The sequence below is a fragment of the Alnus glutinosa genome, chromosome 10 (assembly GCF_958979055.1).
Source record: "Alnus glutinosa chromosome 10, dhAlnGlut1.1, whole genome shotgun sequence".
NCBI lineage: Eukaryota > Viridiplantae > Streptophyta > Magnoliopsida > Fagales > Betulaceae > Alnus > Alnus glutinosa.
The window spans coordinates 27,503,009-27,524,862 of record NC_084895.1 but is presented as its reverse complement, the minus strand read 5'-3'; the positions used below and the strand labels follow the sequence as shown (position 1 = coordinate 27,524,862).

Here is a 21,854-nt window from a genome sequence, read left to right as displayed (position 1 = left end):
AAGCATAAAATATATACATTAACATATATGAACTTTAAATCATGACTATCAAATGAATATTATTCATTTTATTTAAAATATAAAAAATTCTATTCTGGAATGGGTTGGATGGTTTATCAAAATACCCTTCAATAAATGTTTAAATTAAGACACTAATTTCTCTAAGGAAATCGGATCCTCTCCGGTAAGGGTGTACATTCATGAAGATATTAACCACTTGTAGATGTGAATGTGATTAGTAAAAATTACTATCTATATACGTAGATGCGGATAATAATTTTAAAATATATGTATGTTTACCATCAATAAATTTATTTCCAAAGGAAAGGAAGAAGCCAAATGTGAATGGATGAAAGAAAGAAAGAAATTTCATGAAAATTACATTTGAAAAAAGAGAGATGGCAATATTCTAGAAAAAGAACTGCACTACTTAAAGTTGGACCGGAAGTTCATTCATTGCGTAATTGCTACTAAATTAGGGATGGCATGTGACTCATTATATAATGGTTTTATCTCCTTGTATAACTTTTGTGTAGTATTATTCAAGAATCTATGTGTGAGAGCATTTAATGAATAAATTAGCTAGAATAAATTAAGTTATGGTCATTATTGAAGTACTTAATACCATAAAGAAATTTATGTGTCATAAGGCTCAAGTGAGAGAATGTTAGAAAGGAGAAATTTCATAAACATTGCCTCTGAGAAAAAAAAAAGAAAAAGAAAAAAGAGATGACAATCTAGAAACTTCAAGTATTAAATGAGAAAACAATCAGCAATGGTCAAGCAGTTGTTGAGAACCAAATTCCTGCAGCTGATATCTAGAGAAGCTAATCTTGTTTACACTGAAGATTGAAGAAAGGATCATTGTTGAAAGAATTGGTGGAAGAACTGGTTTGGTTGCATTACCAAAACCAGTGTAGTGTCTTGTATTTATAGTCATTTACAGGAGTAAGGAGTGATTGTACAAGGTTTACAGAAACAGAAAAATCAAAGAATGCAGAAAAGGGAAATGCTAGGACTAGAGTGTCTGCTGTGTTAATGAGCAGAAAGTGATCCGGGAAACATGGAGCTTCAGCTTGTAGCAGGAATCCAGGAGACTAGGCTGCTGTTGTCAGCTGCTGTGAGAGAGCATGTCAGCTTGAATTGTGGAGGTTTCAGTGGATTGTCTAGCTGATTTTCATGTCTGATTTGAGGGTCCTTTTGTTGATTGTCATGCTGATCATACAGACCATGCAGATCATGCAGACTATGGTGATTTTCATCTTAACAATTGTCACAAGAACTTAACCATTCAAGTAAAAGCTCTTTATTCCAGGAATTAAGAGACTAGACTAGAAGCAATCTGCCCCTTCTTTACTTCAATTTCATTGCCGCCTGGTCTTGATCATTCGTTTCACTGTCACAATGCACCAAATTTCCTCGAATTATCTTCATTGAAAACGATCTAGTGATGAAAGGTTGTTGGTGGGCTGGGGCAAAGTTAAGCACAAACAGGAACAACATTAGCAAAATTACATCATCAACATGTTAAATGCTAGAAATTCCTCAAATGACAAGCTAAAAAAAGCTTTACAAATAATATGCAGATGCTAGGTAAATGAAGTTTGATTCAGAAGATTTATAAGTGAACTACTTCTAGCTCTAAGGGTGTGAAGCTAATTGGTTCATGTAACACTTGGGCAGTAGATAAATATGGCACAAAAATAAACATATTCTAGAGTTAATACGAAGCTCTATATACCAAACACAAAGTAAAAATTAAGAGTACTAGATGAATCCTATAGCACAGTACCAAACACCAATGCAAGAACATTAATCTTTTCCATCAAATCCTAATCAAACTCCAAAAGTTTTGCCTTCTGGACCTGGTCAAAGAATATACATGTCTAAGATCTCTCTCTGATCACTTTGAAGGACTCTCTCCTTGCTCCGCCGTATGCTTCCGTAGCAGTGATAGGCGGCTGCGCCAGAGAGCACCGCCAATGTCAAGGCTTGCGCGTGCATCATAGCCACAAGAAGTGGATGCATTTTAGTATTTCACGCATTTTAGATGAATAGCTCAAGAAGTTCAGGCCTTGAAGAGATGGAAGTTACCTTGCATGAATAAGCCTAAGGCTTGGCTTCAGGGGAGATCTTGTACGTGAATAAGCTAGTGATGCCCCAATTCCTGATGCCCAGAGCGCCCCCATATTAGCTACTAGTAAAAAACAGGAACATATTAATTGAGAAAGAGGATTATTACTGGCCAATGCTGAGGTCCAAGACTGAATTGCTTCCATCTTGTTTTTCTTCTGTAACCAAGTTCCGAGTATACCAGTGAGTAGACTGAGTGGGGTGGAAGTGGGTAAAAGTCTACATGACGAAGCAAGTATGTCACACAGCAAATTCCATTCCTCTCTCTGTGCAAACTGTTCATTGATATCGATGATGATTAAAAAGAAAAAGGCATAAATAGATTATAGCAGATTCATTAACGTCATGATCAATACATGCATGAAACTTTTGTTATAATAACTACTATAGAGATAGCGATCATTGCAGAGTAAAGGAACAAACAGTTTTGATTTGGCTTGTCTGACTTTCCGGGCAACAGTACAAAGGCCAAGATCATGTCAAAAAGTCATAACCTCACAATGTATTCAGAAACAAAAACTTCGTGTTTATATAGTTTCACAAGGTATTTTGTTGGTTTCTTATAATAATATCATCAGAATGTACCGATATTCTGGTCAAAATATGCTGTAAAAAGAAGCAAGCTCTCCAGAAAATCTTGCAACTAAATGCAGATGCAAGGGAATGGACTCATGGAGGTTGGTCATGTATGGAAATCATAACAAAATAAGTACGAAATGGGGATAAAAATTCAGTAACAAAATTTATTTTTGTTTGGATCTAATAAAGAAAAACTTATTGAACTCTTACCTAATATAAATTCTAAACAATGCGTTGCAATATCAAAAAGAAAACATTTTTTTCAACAGCAATAGAAACTTACACTAAGAGAAGAGCAAGATTTCTTTTCAATATTTCAAGGGGCATGGTGTTTACAATGCTAAGAGATCACTGTTCATCATTGCAAAAACAACCTGAAAGTGAAAACGACCCATGTAATGAAAAAGCCCTTCAAAAATACATTGTGAACAATGAGTTCATAAGATAGACTAGCATCCTCTATCCCTAATACTTTTACACAGATTCATACGTTCATGAAAGTAAAAGATGCAGTTCTTCATGATGAATATTTGAACTACCTTTAGGTAAGGTGAGCGGCACATCTTAAAGTATCAACTCTCGTGCTCTCCCACAAGATACACCACCAACATGAGTGATAACTAAAGCATCAGCCATCAATTAAGGCACATTGGACACAATCATCAATACTGGGTCAGCACTCTGCTCATATCCATCTGCTTCTTGTTGTAATTGTTCTGAACCATGGGTAGTAAAGTTATCAACAGAGCTTAAGAAAGGTGTATCAGTCAATTTTGCCAAACTATCATCGGCAACTAAGGTGTGCGCATAAACATATTTCTTCTTCTGACCAAGAGGGAAAAATGATCATACAAATTGATCATAAAAGCATGAAGAGACACTGATCAATGAATATACCTCTGAGCAACCAGCTGGAACACCTTCACTAGAGGAGTTTGCCACCAAAGCAAAAGGACACCCCAACAAAACGTATATACAGCATTTCAGAGCTCTCAGTTGAGCTGCATAAAAGATATGGTTATGGAAAGTGCTATTAGGATAATGGATTCACAGGCAATATAATCAACTGCATGAAAATGAGAAAGGTGGGTGGGAATAGGTCTAACTTCTTATTGCATGCATCAATTCCTAAACTATTTCTTAGTACGCTTGTCTAAGTAACTCATGCTAGTGAACTCAAAATGGCAGAACCAATTACCCTTAACCCAGTTGAGAAGAAGATGAAAAAAAATAGTGTACCAATTGACCATCTGCAACGAGTAGAGTTTGTATTTCATTCCAGATGACCTGTCCAGAAGGCAAAACACCACTTAGAACCCAACTGATTTGAAATCTTTTGGGCTTTTAATTCTTCTATCTTTTTGAATGACTTCAAATCAAAACAGAATTATTAAACGAAAACAAAGGAAGAATAAACCAGAGGGCAAAGCACTCTGTTTCATCAAAGATAGTGGCTAAGAAAAAATAAAATAGAAAATGAAGATAAATTATATTGATAAATATTAGCTGGCTAAAAATGGAAAGTACCTGACTCTAAAATAAAGTGGAGACTCTTGCTGGACTCTTAGCTCATTCAATCCGCCTGAATTTAATATATTTGTTGGGGACGTGAGCAATCTTGACCCATTCTTCTCCTTCTTTCCTTTCCAACTCATTATCCAAACAAGGACAACCGTTGATCCTTAGAGTAGAAAGGGAGGCAGATAGCCCATCTTTTGACATGCGCTCTAACTTAGAGCAGTTCGTGATCTCCAATTCTTCAAGAGCAGTGAGGTGTTTAAGCCCCTTCGTGTCCAAATATTTCAAATTTGGAAAATTCCTGATGGAAAGATAGGTAAGATTGGTAGGCAGCAACCCCTCATCTAGAAAGGACTCTGCATCTTCAGATTTGTTACTGATTAAGAATCTTCTAACACACAGGAGAGTTTGCAGACCCCACCCCAACCGGCTCGCAAAGAGTTTGTCACAATCGAAGATGGAAATTTCATTCAAATTGGAAGGCAAGCCCCCTTCAGGAAACGACTCAACTTGTGGACAAGCACTTAAAGACAATTTCTCAAGAGAGGGAAGAAGGATGTGCATCTTTTCAGGTAGTGACCGAAGACTCCTACAATCCCAGATCGTAAAATCTTTAAGGTTAGGGGCCCGCAATCCTCCTTGTGGAAAATATGCAAAATTAGGGCACCGATTGATTTTTATCTGCGAGAGGAGTAAATCTTGTTCATGTTGTTCTCCAACTGTAAGAGATTCTAGATCCTCACAATCCGAGATTTTTAGAAGACGAAGCTTTGGGAACAATGGAAAGGACTTGAGAAAACCACAACCGGCCAACTTCAAAATTTCAAGGGATGAATAGTTCAAGTGCATAGGGAGCTCTAGCTTTTGACAGCTTCTGATGCTAAGCTTTTTTATTCTAGTCAGCGATTCGTTTAATAGAACCGTATTGCAAATTGAAAAATCCAGTTTACGTAGAGAAGAAGCACTAGGGATTGAAGCCATCAGCTGGGGACAATTATCAATGACAAGTTTGTCTAAAGAAGGAAGATGGGCGGGCAACCCACTTGTAAGATTCGGGCAATTAGAAATCCTAAGATCTCTAAGATTAGGAAAAGCTCGACCTTCGTTTTCAGCCTCAAAAGGAGACCATTCCTTCCACCTAAACATTTTAGAAAAAAATAGAGATTTCAAGGCTCCAAATGGCTTCATCGAATGGGATCCACTGCCATAAAACTGACGATCTATCGTAACAACCCCATCCAACCTAACAATCGAGAGGTCCTGCAGAGAGGGAAGTTGCCCAAGTGGTGGCAAGCTACAACAAAATTTACATTTTTCTAGACGAAGAGATGCTATATTAGAGAATGAAGCATCCCCAACCCAGTATGAAAAACTTATACCCCCGTAGCCTTTGATAGTGAGGCTTCCCAAGTTTGTATGGGGCTGGAGATTATTAAGTACGATTTTATGACTTTCCGAAGCATTAGTATCACCTTTCCACCCCAATTCCAACTTCTTAAGGTACTTCAAATCCCTCAAGTTTCTGCCCTCAGCATTCGATGGAGATTCAATATTTTGGAGCTCCAAAACAGAAAGTAATCCCCGAAGATTTGTAAGTTTCCCTAGCTCTTCAATGCCACATCCAGTATTGCTAGCGATAAATGGATGTAATGCCTGAAGACATTTTAGTTCACCCAGATTTATTGGCATCTCCTTTATCTTAGTTCCAACAATTCGAAGATGACGCAAATTAATGAATTTATGCAAATCTCTTGGCAAGGCAACAAGATAACGACAAAATGATACATCCAATATTTGCAAATTGCACAATTTACATATGGAATCAGGCAACCTTTCAATCCAATTGCTACGAATTCTCAAATAACGTAAATGTTTAAATTTACCAATTGAGTCTGGCAACTCACTTATATCCCAAGACAACTCACTTATATCCCAAAAAAGAATAAGGACCCGTAAGCATCTTATCATCGGTGATAAAAATTTGATTCCAAGTATAAAATGACTACTACCGACCATATTTAAATCTATGATAGTGCGCAACCTGATAGATTCGTGAAAGGTCTCTAACTTTTTAATATCAAAATCTTTGGAACAAAACGAGAAATGGCAAGTCTTGCTTAGAATTTCACGAGAATAGTCATCTTTGTGGCATAAAGTAAACTCTTTAGATATAAACTTTGCCAAATCGCTGACAAGATCATGCATTACATATCTATCATGCTCATTGCTCTTGGGCCGCTGGAATAATGATCTCGATACAAGAGTAAGGAAGTAATTATCACCAACTTCTTCCATTGTTATGTTTTGGCGTTGCGGCAAAAAACCTTCTGACATCCATAATAAGATTAATTGATCTTTTTCGAAAATATGATCCTTTGGAAATATGGAGCAGTATGCAAAGCATCGCCTTAAAGGTGGCGAAAGATATTTATAACTTAAAATTAGAGCAGGAAGGATGTTTGTATCTATAATTGGTGAATCCCATAATTCACTTCTCAATACCTTATCCCATTCATCAACACATAAATTAGACTGCAAAAGACCCCCAATTGCCGTGATTGCTAAAGGTAAGCCTTTGCACTTTTCTATGATTTGGCTTCCTATTTCTTTAAGTTGTGGATATGCATTGAAGTTACCATTGGGGATTAATGCATATTTTGCAAATAGTGACAAACAATCATTTTTTGATAAATCCGTTATAGGATGATATTTACCATGCATGATTTTTGCCACATCATGATCGCGTGTTGTTACAATAACCATACTTCCTTGTGCCCCAGATTTAAGAGCATTACGTAAGACCTCCCATTTGTCCACGTTCTTCTCCCAAACATCGTCTAAAACAACTAGGAATTTCTTTCCTGTCAATCTCTCCTTGAGACCATTTTGAAGTTGATCTAAATTATCCATAATATCACAAGGTGATTGAGTTACTGCCTCTATAATTGTTCTCATGACCATGAACACGTTAAATGGATCTGAAACACAAACCCATGCTTTATGATCAAAATGGTCCTTCAGCATTTCATCATTGTAAACAAGCTGAGCAAGGGTGGTTTTACCAATTCCCCCCATGCCGACTATGGCAATCACACCCGGACCCATCTCATCGCCACTTGCACCATCTGAGAGCAGCGAGTTAATTATTGCCTTTTTATCACCATCTCTACCAAAAATACGAGATTCATCGACCAAAGAAGTGGTGGGCAGTCTTTCTGATGGATTCCCTCCAACAGTACCTTCTCTCAAACCTAAATCCTCCTTTTGATCTACTAGAAAATCTAGCGTGCCAAGTAGCTTTTTTATCTGTTTTTCTACCTTCTTGAGAAAACGACAAGTAGAGATGGAGTTACGTACCTTACTTCCAAAGTTTCCAAATTCAGCATCCAACTTGCGTTGCTGGGCTTTTGTAGAAATCTCGTCCAAGACTTGCTCAGCATCATAGATAGAATCATAGACAGCATCAACCCACACTTTCACATCAGGCCTTGTAAATTGCTTGTCCTCCGCATCCTTAAGCACTGCATTCACGGACAGCAATTTTATCTTGAACCTCGTTAAGAGCCCATCATCGAGTTTTCGTCCCCGAAATAAGTCAACGAAGTCGCCAGACGCCATTCTTTGAAAAAACACTTGGACGATGGGAGAGATAAACATGCCAGCAGCTGCAATTGCAGTTTCAGCCATGTTGTTATCTTGTTTGGAAATGATCAAAGGAAACGAAGGAAGATGATTGCAAAGGGCAGAGCAAAATGAGACTGGAATGCAAGGTATCTTTAGCTTTTTACAAACACCGAAGAACATGTATATATATATATATAGGAAACAGCCAACGGGCAATGACCTCACAGGCTGCATGGCCCATGCTAATGAATTGAAAAAGCAAAACAAGTAATGGACGCACATGGCCCTACCCACGTGTTTCTTCTTTGAATGTTGAAAGAAATTAAATCAAAGGAAATGAATGTGGGTGATTGATGCCAATTTAAAAATATCTCACGGTCCTATCTATTTTGTCTTCTTTGCAAATTGCAACGGAAGACACCAAAGGAAATGTTGCAAATTGCAATGGAAGACACCAAAGGAAATGAAGGTGGGGATCGACTCAATTTAGTCCGCTACCTTTATTAGATAAGGAATTGAAAAGTCGTTATGAGGATGAATATTCATGTGCCATCGTATATATTTCGTGGAAGAAGAACCCAAAGTCTCTTTATTGTGCAATTGGGACGTCAAAGTGAATTAAAAATATTTTCTACACTTCTCTCATATATTGTATTCATTTTACGTGATAAAAAAAAAATTATTTGTTTGAGATTAAATTTTACAGCAATTAATGTGTACGTTATGTCATATTATGAAAAAAAAAAAAAAAGTTTTCTATTTTGTACGATTTTAGATGCAAACTTATTAGCTACTCCAATTTTATGATTTTTCGTTGAAGTGAATTTATATGTTGAATATGTTTTTCAAACTTATTCCTTATTGTGATGATGTTAATTTTGGTTTATTTAAATTGATTAAGATGATCAATTGAAGAAAGATTGAGGTTAGGATTGAGCCTAGTAGATGAATATTGCTTGCTATTATCAGTCGGGTTTTAATTAATCTTTGAAAGGCTACATACACTGCCTCTCTACATACATATATTCTGAATTTATTTCAAATAATGAATTATTTGAGAAATTTGAATTTATTTTTTATTCCTTTATAGGATAAATAATTAAGAAAAAGTTCTAAATGAGGATCCCTAACGTGGGACCTAGGAAACACATACCTAAGAAGAAGGACCACACCTCACAAGAGCATTCACAACAGCTTTCTTTTGATTTTTTTTTTTTCAATTTAAGGAAGAAAATTACTTTTTGCTTCCCTATCCAAATATACTCTACAATAACTTTTCTTATCCTTATATCAATTAAATATTTGTTCTTTACAAATATAAGCTTGTACATACTTTCACATTTTTTACAAAATTTCAACACAATCTCTAATAAAAGACAAAAAGAAGAGAGATGAGAGAAGAAAGAAAAACATTTTGTATTAAAATAATGGATATAGAAGCTCCTTTGATTTTTTACACATTTGATAGATAGAATTGTATCATTCTCAATAATTAAGAAACTGATAAGATATCTACCGTGAGTATTTTTTACGATTTTTTTTAACATTTTTTTTATACGTAGAAAAGGAAAAGGGTTACAGAGAAATTGTTTGTAATGCTCTGAAAAGCACTAGTCTTTTGTGGTTATTAATTTGTGAGTTTTGGATTCCATTGGTCGAATGAATTTGGCCAATTAAGTGATGTGACACGGTTAAATATCAGTAAAATTTAAATGAAGACCATTTTATTTTAAGAAATGAATGGCATTAATTACACGCTGGATGACTCCAAGTCAACTTTCAAGTTTTCTTCGTGAAATAAATGGCGTGGAAAAATCAGTTTCTTTGTGTCATTTTTTCTTTGATCAAAGAAAAATGACACAAGGAAACTGATTTTTCCACGCCATTTATTTCACGAAGAAAACTTAAAAGTTGACTTGGAGTCAACCAGCTGGTAATTAATGCCATTCATTTCATAAAATAAAGTGGTTTTCATTTAAATTTGAGTAATGCTACACATCATCCCCTTGTCTTCTTTTTGTCCTCTCAAAATTGATGTGTCTCTTAAAATCACAATTTGATCAAAACTCAAGAGTGATATATCAAAAATTCAATGGTGATTTCAAGAGCCACATCAATTTTGGTGGGACAAAAGGAAGACAAGGAGATGATGTGTAGCATTACTCATTAAATTTTACTGATATTTAACCGTGTATATATGTTAACGTTGTTACATTATTTAAGAAAAAAATACACTTTACTCTCAAATGTTTCATTTTTTTTTTTAAAAAAAAAAAATACTTTCAAAGTGAAAAAGTTTGTAATGTACTCCATCCAAATTTTAAATTTTTTTTAATGTTGTCAATCTGTTATTTAAGTTCATCTTCTTTGACAAAAATAGACTCACGTGCGTTGCACGTGGAATTTTAAGAACAAATCTCCTCAAAATATTCCTAAAATAACATTTTTTTAAAAAAAAATAAAAAAGAAAAAAGAAAAGAAAAGAAAAAAAGTTAGGGTGGTCGACCACCCCCATTTGGCCAGAATGAGGGTAATTTGCCATCCCGATAGCCCATGTGAATGGTTCAACCACCCCCAAGTGGCAAAAAGAGGGTGGCTGAAACCACCCTTGGGTATGGGCGTGAATCGGCCATCCCCATTCGGTCGGCCTAGGGTGGTCGAAATCACATTTCTAACTTCTAAGATCGTTTTGAACAACATCTCTTTCTTTTAGGAAAAATGAAGAGAAGAGAGGAAAGTGAGAGAAAGTGAAGGCGAGAAGAGGTTTTAGTGAAAAGAAATAATATTAAAAAACTCAATGGCTAAAAGAAGTTGTGAGCTAAATTTGGAGTGAGAATTTGACCAGAACTAATTTGGAGAAATGATAGAGTTTGATAAATTATACTTTTTTAGAATATTCTCCAAACTTTGGTGAAAACTTTAAAATTGAGAACTTGTTGAGGATGTTCTTAGTTTAGGAAACAACAAAAGAGTCTATTTCAATTAATTTTTTTGAAAAAAATAAAAATCCTACATTTAAGAAATGGAATGAATTTAAAAAAAGATGCTCCTAGTGTTATTAGATAATGATGAGAAATGAGATGATAGCTTTGAATTTCGTTGGTGGATTGAATGTGGCCTATTGTGCATGGTAGCCTTCACACCATGTGATTGAATCAAGGTAATCAAAGGAAAGGGTGAAGTTGGGTTTGGCTTGGAAATTTCATGAACATTACAATATCAAAGAAATTTCATGAACATTGCCTTGGAAAAAAGAGAGATGGCAATCTAGAATGACGTTATGACGATCTTAAAAAATAATAATAGTAATGGAAATAAAAAAATAAAATAGGAAGAAGAAGAAAATTCAACACCAAAAGGACAAAAAAGAAGAGGACACTTTTTCTAAACACTCATTTTTTAAGTTGTCTTATTGATGTGGGATACTCTCTTTTTTTTTTTTTTTTTTTTTTTTTTTTTTAAATTACTAACAATTTGTACAGTAAATATAAGAAAATTTATATAGGATTCACATATTCGAGTAAGTGGCCGAACAACTCAAAATTAAATTTGAAAAGGTAAATCTCATATGGGCTATCTCATAATGATACACGTAAATTTTAATTGTTTAAGATAAATATTACACACTTCAATTTTATGACATGATACTAAAAATATCACTGAATTAAAATTTAATAATAATTCATTCAAAATTTAATAGCACCTTTTAGTTTCATGTCAATAAGTCACGCTTTTAAACTCACCCCCTTTTACCTTTCAGGTCAAACACTTCCAGAGGGAAAGGGGATGTTATGTATGTTATGTCATATTATGAAAAAAAAAAAAAAAAGTTTTCTATTTTGTACGATTTTAGATGCAAACTTATTAGACACTCCAATTTTATGATTTTTCATTGAAGTGAATATATATATTGAATATGTTTTTCAAACTTATTCCTTATTGTGATGAAGTTAATTTTGGTTTATTTCAATTGATTAAGATGAATTGAAGAAAGATTGAGGTTAGGATTGAGCCTAGTGTGGAGGATGTTTAATTTGGTTGGGGTACATTGCAAACTTTTTCACTTCGAAGGTAAAATTAAAGAGTCCTTCTACACATCCTCCCCTCATCCCCCCTTATCACCGTTTTATAATAAAAAAATTGAGGGAAAGATGTGTAGAAGGGCTCTTTAATTTTACGTCCGAAGTGAAAAAAGTTTGCAATGTACTCCAACCAAATTTTATAATTTTTTAATGCTGCCAATCCGTTATCTTAAGTCCGTCCTCTTTGTCACAAATAGACTCACGTGCATTGCACTTGAAATTATAAGAGCAAATCTATCCAAAATATTCCTAAAAGCATTTTTTTTAAAAAAAATATTAAAAATTAAAAATCTAAAAAAAAAAAAAAAAACAGAAAAAAAAAATAAAAATAAAAATAAAAATTGGGGGTGGTCAAAGCTACCCCATAGGTCATTTGGGGGTGGTCAACCACCTGCATTTGGTTGGAATTGGGGTAGTTCGCCACCCCGATGACCCATGGGGTGGGCAAAACCACCCTTGAGTATTAGGGTATGAGCGTGGCTCGACCACCCTCATTTGGCGAGCCTAGGAGTAGCCAAAACTACATTTCTAACTTCTAAGATCGTTTTAAACAACATTTATTTACTCAATAGTATAAACCCCACCCACATGTTAAATAAATTCTGAAATTCATAAAGTTTAATTCTTATAAATTGTAACATGTTAAATAGTTGTGTTAAATAAATTATTACTTTTTTCCTATTTTCTGCGTATGTACCTACCAGAAAATGTTTGAACCTTAAAGTCTTACTAGTCGTCTTATATTTATGTTAGTTAAGTTAATATCACTATAAATGAACATAACAACGTCTAGAATGGAGTAAGGTGATCGTGACTTCATGGTAAGGAAATTGTGCAAGTGGACGTGAAAAGACGTTATATTTTAGCCATCTACTTTTTTAAAGCATCCACAACAATTTCATCATTTTAATTATTTACTAACACTATTGCATTTAAATAATATTTTTCAAAAGTGAAGTTGTGTGTGATGCATGAAAAAAAAAAAATTTTTTAAAAAAAAGAGAAAATTTTAATTGTATTTTATTGATCTGACAAGTGAACAATGCTCACTATTAGTATTGGTGAGTACTGTTTACTTACCAAAATTTTTTTTTGTAAACGGCACAACACGGAGGTAGATGGACGGATGCATAGTGGAGAGACCAAAATTACTGATTTGATCAGAGAAAGAAAAAATCAGAGTTAGAGGGGGAGGATAGGAGCAGGGAGTATAAAGTGAAAGTGAGAAGAGGAGAGAGCAGATCTGTTCCCTCGTATTATATCTGTTTTACTGTAATTGAGGTCTTAATTACAAAGCATTGATTAACTTTTTTGTCATAATATTATTTTTTACCATAATTGGAGCCTTAATTAAAGAGTATTGACTAATTTTTTTTTAGTCATAAATGGGGCTTTATTTATTTTTTTTTTTTAAAAAAACTTAATTATACTATTTTTATTTGAAGCCTTATTTAATTGGAGGACTTAAGTGACTATGTAATTTGCTTAAAAAGTTAACATTGTTCTCAAGGAGTAGCTCAATCAGTTGGGGACCATGCCTTATGAATAAGGTCACTAGTTCGAATTTCCATTATTTCTTATGTGTACATGTCAAAAAAATAAAAAATTGCTTAGCATTGAGCCAGCATTGGACAGTCTGGACATACTATACTACTAAAAAAATAAATACACTGATGATGTACTCAATTAAAGAAGCTTTGGGCCATCTGTACTTTAGTAGGTAAGTCTTACAAATCTAACGACTAATTTCTAAAAAGGTTTGATAGAAACTCTCTTCACTTTTTTTCAAAGAAATTAACTCAAATCTTAAATAATTTAGTTTTAATTTTATATGTTTATCTTATAGTATGTTTATATATGCACTTATATTTATATTCAAATTTATAATTATAATACTTTAATTTATATTTATTATATTACAAAGAACATTTTTTTTAAAAAAAAAAAAAAAATACTTAGACATATTCTCATTACAAAATTAAAAATAATATATATTAAAAAAAAATATATTAAAATTAAAGTTATACAAGCATATACGAATCAAGCTAAACTTATACGAACTGAGCATAAATTTTTTATTTAAACTCTGTTTATTTAATAAACAAACCGACCTCAAACCAAACTATTATGAACCAAACCTAAACATGTTGACTAATAAATCTACCCGCTTACCGCCTTAGTTCAATTAATGAATCGAGAGGATCCATGTCCAGAGGCTGCATTCATCATTCATGCATCATGCTCATGAAAAAACAAAATAAGTAATGGACCCACACGTATTCTCTTTCTTCTTTGCAATTAATGTTGGAAGAAATAAAAAGGAAGTGAAGGTGGGTACATGATTGACGTCAATTTAGTCGGCCAAGTTTTCTATTTTGTACGATTTTAGATGCAAACTTATTAGCCACTCCAATTTTATGATTTTTTGTTGAAGTGAACTATATATATATTGAATATGATTTTCAGACTTATTCCTTATTGTGAAGATGTTAATTTTGGTTTATTTCAATTGATTAAGATGATCAATATATTGAAGAAAGATTGAGATTAGAATTGAGCCTAGCTAGTACATGAGTATTGCTTGCTATTATGAGTCGGGTTTTAATTAATTTTTGAAAGGCTGCACTGCCTCTTTACATACACATATTCTGACTTTATTTTAAATAATGAATTATTTTGGAAATTTTGAATTTATTTTTTATTCTTTTATAGGATAAATAATTAGGAAAAAGTTCTAAATGAAGATCCCTAACGTAGGACCTAGAAAGTAGAAACACCTACCTAAGAATAAGGACCACACCCCGTAAAAAGCTCTAGTCTTAACTCTTCTGTTGTTATTAATTAGGTGAGTTTTGGTTTCCATTGGTCGAACGAATTTGGCCAAGTGTGGTGGACTCCACACCATGTGATTGAATCAAATTGATTAAGGAAACTAAGTTTTCCACACCATTATTTCACAAAAAAAAAACTTGAAGGCTGACTTGGAGTCAACTTTGCCGGTAATCCCATTCATTTCATAAAATAAAGTGGCCTTCATTTAAATTTTACTGATTTAACCATGTATATGTTGACGTTGTTACATCATTTAAGGAAAAAATTACAGTTTATTCTCAAATGTTTCACTTTTTTTCAATCTTACCTTCAATGTACCCAAACCAAATTTTAAAATTTTTTAATGCTGACAATCCGTTATCTTAAATCCATCTTCTTTGTCACAAATAGACTCACATTGCACGTAAAATTTTAAGAGCAAACTTTTTCAAAATATTTCAAAAAAAAAGAAAGAAAAAAAAAATAGTTTGGAAGTTGTCGAAGCCACCCCATAGGTCATTTGGGGGTGGTCAACCACCCACATTTGGTCGGAATTGGGGTAGTTCACCACCTTGATGGCCCATGGGTTGGCCAAAACCACCCTTGGGTATGGGCGTGGCTCAACCACCCCCATTCGGCCGGCCCTAGGCCTAGGGGTGGCCGAAACCACATTTCTAATTTCTAAGATTATTTTGAACAACATTTTTTTACTCAATAGTATAAACTCCACCCACATGTTAAATAAATTTTGAAATTCATAAAGTTTAATTCTTATAAATTGGAATATGTTAAATAGTTGTGTTAAATAAATTATTGTTGTTTTCCTATTTTCTGCATATGTACCAGAAAATGTTGAACCTTAAAATCTTGCTAGTCGTCTTATATTTATCAATTTATGTTAGTTAAGTTAATATCACTATAAATGAACATAACAACGTCTAGAATGGAGTAAGGTGATCGTAAATTCATGGTAAGGAAACTGTGCAAGTGGACGTGAAAAGTCGTTATGTATTTCGTGGAAGAAGAACCCAAAGAAAGTGTCTCTATTGTGCAAGTGAAACGTCAAAGTCTTCATCAACTCACCAAAAAAAAAAAAGAAAAAAGAAAAGAAAAGAAAATTGTGATTATCTGACTGTCCATTTTATCAAATAAATAACCCGAATAAAATATATTGCACATGATACAATACAATCATTCAAGGCACTGATTTTTGTTCTCTTTTTTTTTTTTTTTTTTTTTTTTTTTTTTTTTTTACATTTTTATAAATGTAATATTCTATAATCTCCTATGGTGGATTATAGAATATGAAAATAATCAATCACATTTTATAATCTTATAGCTAGGTGGTTATGTGTAAAATCCATACACGTAACCACCTAGCTATAAGGGGCACACCTGGCAACACTGACTGCTAATTCTTTCCGTTTCCTTTTGTTTGATGAAGATCTTGCTCGAACATCTTTTGAGATCTGCTTGAGAACTGCAGTTTGAGGGAGTTTTTTTTTTTTTTTTTTTTTGTGACTTTCTAATGGCCATTTTGGAAGTAGTTGAGGGAAGTATTGGTTTAGAGCATACCCTTCGTGTTAGAATGAGTCATAATTTGATTCAGCCCATTAGAATATAATGGGATTGGGTTAATATTAATTAGAGAAAACTTCACTAATAACTCTTGATCTTTTATCACTTTTGAATAAAGGTAACCAAACTTTAAAAAATGTCAATTTAGGGTATCCATCTTTCAATCCTCTTTAAAATTTTATGTTAAATCTTGTCAAAATTCTCAAAATACCCGTATGTTTTTTTTTTTTTTTTTTTAAAAAAATTATAATTTTTTTCAAAGATTCAGGAATTGGTATTTTTGAATTTGTATTTTTACAAATTCTGTTAAATTCCGACCAACACCTAAACCCTAACAATTTTTTTCCTAAAAAAATGGGTATTTTGGAAATTTTGATAAGATTTAATGAAAAATTCTAACTGAAAATTGAAAGATGAATACTCTAAATTAATACTTTTTAAAATTTGAATACATTTTTTCAAAAATAATGAAAGATCGGAGGCTATAAGTAAAGTTTTCCCTACTAATTACTAGAATTAAATATTTCTATTTTGGGAGTCGAACTCTTACCTTTGTAGTAGTACGTGCCCAACCACTTAGAGATTTTCTTGAGGCCATTGAACCATCACAACATGGTAATCAAAATTAAAGTGGATGTTCAACGTATAAGCCTCTGTTATTTTATTTTATTTTTTCGTTACCTCAAATGGCTATCAACCCCTTTTAATCAATCGTATTGTTATAGTTTTTTTTATTAATTCAAACAACTAATAAAGAGAAGTCCCCTATACCTTGTCAAATTTATAAAAATGCAAATATATCTTTAAAAAAAATTAATTAATTAATTAAAAAAAAAAAAAAAAAACTTTGTAGGTCATGATGATGAGTTGAAGGTATGTGAGCGAATGCAGTTTTTAAACGTTATTCGTATCTGACCGTGTAAGTGCTTCAACACCTAGAGACAGTGAGATTGATGCAGCTAGGAATTTGATGCAACCTCTTCTAGTTAAGCGTGGTTTTCTATGTAATTGGGTGGTAGATTTAATGAGCTATTATTTATGTTTAAGCATGGACATTTTAATCAAAACTTTCTTTTGATGGTTAAAATTTGTTATGCCCGTAATGAGTTATTCTCACAGTACTTTTTCATGCTTAGTTAAGTTGCTTGAGTAAAATTTGGGGATTGTTCTAGTGGATCAATTGAAGATGTTTCTTCATAAATTGTTGGCATGCAGGTGGGTTGATACTTGATAGCATCCTTGAGGCATTGGGAGCGCATGATCATTTCTAGAAAGTGAATTTATCTAGGTACGCAGCCTTTTCTTTTCCTGCATGTGTCTTTAGTTGTAATATTAACCTTTTTCTCCATCTTTTCCTTTCCTTCAAAAATTCAATCGAGTTGTTTCTCTCTAGTTTTCTCCCGGGACTTGGCAGCAGGCTGACAACGAGGCAACAAACAAGTTTAGGGTTATTAATGCGGCAGACTCTGCAGCTTCTGAACAAACTAGCTGCAAAACTCAGTGACGTCGTTTAATTATGGCGGTTTTTCTTTTTTCTTTGTTTTTGAGAAAAGGGTTACATAAGTGGGTCTTTGTCATTCTGGATCCGCAAGAAAGAGAGGATGGAAGAGTTCGTGAGAATGTTACTATAAACATATATAATTGGTAGAGCACGACTCATTTTACTAAAACATGTGCCATAGGCATTACGAATTGAAACACTTTGAAAGTATTTAAACCCTGAAAGAAGGATATATATAATATCACATTAATATCTGAAACAACATTAGAAAAATACAAAGAAGAGAAATTTCGTATGTATTTTTTAATTATTACGGTCAATTTTGCCATTCTTAATTAAAAAAATATGAAATATATATAAAATGTGATTGATTATTTTCATATTCTATAATCCACCGGGAATTTCTATATTACGTTCAATTAAGTAATTATCTGGTTATAATATTATATAGGATTTTTTTTTTTTTTTTGGCATTAGTTTTGACGTATTTTTCTTATAGATATATATATATATTTAACATAGTTGTCTATATGTTTGGATTTGATCATCTTTTCTAGCCTATCTCACTTAATTACCATATTTTCCCCATAAGTAGACAATGTACGTAGTCTTATCGGTCTCTTCTTAGCTAAAACTAAAGAAAGATGCAAATAGAAGCTTAAAGACAGGTTTATGATCATTAAATATTTTTATTTACACATACACGTAAGCCTTTATTGTTTACTTTAATAAAAAACAATAAAGGCTTACGTGTATGGATTTGTATCACATTTTTTTTACGTGATAAAGAAAATTTTTTTTGATTGAAATTAAACTTTACAGCAATTAATGTGTATGTTATGTCATATTATGAAAAAAAAAAACAAGTTTTCTATTTTGTACGATTTTAGATGCAAACTTATTATTAGACACTCCAATTTTATGATTTTTCGTTGAAGTGAATATATATATTGAATATGTTTTTCAAACTTATTCCTTATTGTGATGATGTTAATTTTGGTTTATGTCCATTGATTAAGATGAATTGAAGAAAGATTGAGGTTAGGATTGAGCCTAGTTAGTAGATGAATATTGCTTGCTGTTATGAGTCGGGTTTTATTAATTTTTGAAAGACTACACTGCCTCTCCACATAAATATATGATATATTCTGACTTTATTTCAATAATGAATTATTTGAGAAATTTGAATTGATTTTTTATTCCTTTATAGGAGAAATAATTAAGAAAAAGTTGTAAATGAGGATCCCTAACGTAGGACCTAGAAAGTAGAAACACCTACCTAAGAATAAGGACCACACCCCATAAAAAGCTCTAGTCTTGACTCCTGTGTGGTTATTAATTAGTGAGTTTTGGATTCCATTGGTAGAACGAATTCGGCCAAGTGTGGTGGACTCCACAGCATGTGATTGAATCAAATTGAAACTGATTTTTCCACACCATTATTTCACAAAGAAAACTTGAAAATTGACTTGGAGTCAACCAGCTGGTAATCCCTTTCATTTCATAAAATAAAGTGGCCTTCATTTGAATTTTACTGATTTAACCATGTATATGTTAAAGTTGTAGGAGCTGTTTCGCAATAATTGTTAAATTTCTAATTTCTTTTTCACTTTCTTTCAAAAAAAAATCAAATAAAAAGCATTCTAATTTTTTTTTTTTTTACACTTTTTACATCACATCAATAATTTCTTATTATTATTCAAATAAAAAAACTCACTACAAAACAAAATTTTTTTCACTTTTCCATAAAACATTCACCAATTTTATATTACATCAATTACTTCTATTCAAATAAATATTCTATTTCACACTTACTTACCAAATAGCTCTGTATCATTTAAGGGAAAAATTACAGTTTACTCTCAAATGTTTCATTTTTTTTCAATTTTACTTTCAACATACCCCAATCAAATTTTAAAATTTTTTAATGTTGCCAATCCGTTATCTTAAGTCCGTCCTCTTTGTCACAAATAAACTCATGTGTATTGCACGTGAAATTTTAAGTGCAAACTTTTTCAAAATATTTTTAAAAAACAATTTTTTTAAAGAAATTAATATATATATATATATATATATATAAGTTTGGGGGTGGTCGAAGCCACCTCATAAGTCATTTGAGGGTGGTCAACCACCTACATTTGGCTGGAATTGAAGTAGTTTGCCACCTTGATGGCCCACGGGGTGGCCAAAACCACCATCGGGTATGGGCGTGGTTCAACCACCCTCATTCCATTGGCTTAGAGGTGGCCGAAACCACATTTCTGACTTATAAGATCGTTTTGAATAGCATTTCTTTACTCATCGGTATAAACTCCACCCACATGTTAAATAAATTATGAAATTCATAAAATTTATTTCTTATAAATTGGAACATGTTAAATAAATTATTACCGTTTTCCTATTTTCTGCGTAGGTACCAGAAAATGTTGAACCTTAAAGTCTTATTAGTCATCTTATATTTATGTTAGTTAAGTTAATATCACTATAAATGAACATAACAACGTCTAGAATGGAGTAAGGTGATCGTAAATTCATGCTAAGGAAATTGTGCAAGTGGACGTGAAAAGTCGTTATCAGCAATATTGATATTTTGTGTTATGTATTTCATGGAAGAAGAACCCAAAGAAAGTGTCTCTAGTATCGTGCAAGTGAAACGTCAAAGTCTTCGTCAAATAATGTATTAATTATCCTGTGGCAAAGGTGTTCTGCCACCCAACAATCATTCAAGTCACTCATTTTTGTTCTTTTTTGTAAAAAAAAAAAACAAAGAAAAAGAAAAAGAAAATTATGATTATCTAGCTGTCCATTTTATCAAATAAATAACCCAAATAAAATATATTGCACATGATATAATACAATCATTCAGGTCACTCATTTTTGTTCTTTTTTTTTTAAAAAAAAAAAAATTTGTAATTATCTGACCGTCCATTTTATCAAATAAATAGCCCAACTAAAATATATTGCACATGATACAATACCCTAAATAGTGCGTTGATACAAGTCCCAGATGATTTTTTTTTTTTTTTTCCTTCAAATTAAAAGAAAGAAAAGAAAAACACCATTTCTCACTTGAGCAAGTATTAAATGAAAAATCGCTTGTAGTAGTAGTTTGCAAATTAGATGCTTCTAAGAAGAGGTTTTATCAATTTGAACTTTGGTGGAACTATGGTGACAAACTCGCCATTCAAATCAGTAGTTATGGCTCAAACCGAACATACCATAGCGGGTAGGAACCTCGATGGTCACGTTCAAAAGAGATAATTACACTGGTTGTCCTTCCTGCCTTATTAATTAGAAAAAAAAAAAAAAAAAACAATAGTTTATCAATGTCCCGAGATCTCTCTCATCTGACAGACTGGCAGGTTTCAAAATTATCAATTAATTGACCGCCAATAAAGCTATTATGGAGAACCAAATACCTGCATGTTGCAGTTGATATCTAGAAAATCCAATCTTGTGTACAATGAAGAAAGGATCATGGTCACAAGAGGATAACCATTTAAGTAAAAAGTCTTTATTATAACTTTCTAAGAATTAGATACTGAAAGTGTTGGGGTGAACACCAATTGCAAACACAAACCACAATTAATGCATGCCTCTTAATTTGTATAAATTAAATAGGTAAACTTGCACTTAAATAAACTCACCCACCTACAATGCAATGAAAAATAATTATCAAGCAACTCACAATTAGCTAGACAAAATTTTTACGTGAAAAACCTTCTTCCATTAATGCGAAGGAAAAAATTACGAGACCTAATCTATGCCAATTAAATCTTTCATTATGAGCCATAATGAGTTTATGTCTTTTCTAAAATAATATCAAGAGGCAACCAACCCATACAAAATACATGCATTCTTAAATTAAGCATAAATCTATTGCTCTGAAAAAGTGAATTTCAACGATAGCAATAAAAAGATCTTACCAAATGGGCATGTATGAAGATGTATATAGCCATAGGAAACAGCCAACGGGCAAAGGAGTACTCCTCCAGGCTGCATGCGTGCTCATGGAAATTGAAAAGGCA

The 21,854-nt window shown here is 32.9% G+C and overlaps 2 protein-coding genes across 3 annotated transcripts in view; both read right to left on the bottom strand.

Moving 5' to 3' along the window:
• LOC133879392 (putative disease resistance protein At3g14460) overlaps positions 1 to 21,854 on the bottom strand; it is a 154,108-nt gene that overhangs the window by 39,400 nt on the left and 92,854 nt on the right. The gene's annotated exons all lie outside the window — the stretch shown is intronic.
• On the bottom strand, positions 881 to 8,017 carry LOC133879397 (putative disease resistance protein At3g14460). Its single transcript, XM_062317962.1, has 7 exons — positions 4,240 to 8,017; positions 3,952 to 3,999; positions 3,252 to 3,713; positions 2,996 to 3,086; positions 2,243 to 2,408; positions 1,883 to 2,167; positions 881 to 1,469 (listed from the first exon to the last, which is right to left on the bottom strand). The coding sequence occupies exon 1, from the start codon at positions 7,915 to 7,917 to the stop codon at positions 4,282 to 4,284; it is 3,636 nt and encodes a 1,211-aa protein (XP_062173946.1). The 5' UTR covers positions 7,918 to 8,017; the 3' UTR covers positions 881 to 1,469; positions 1,883 to 2,167; positions 2,243 to 2,408; positions 2,996 to 3,086; positions 3,252 to 3,713; positions 3,952 to 3,999; positions 4,240 to 4,281.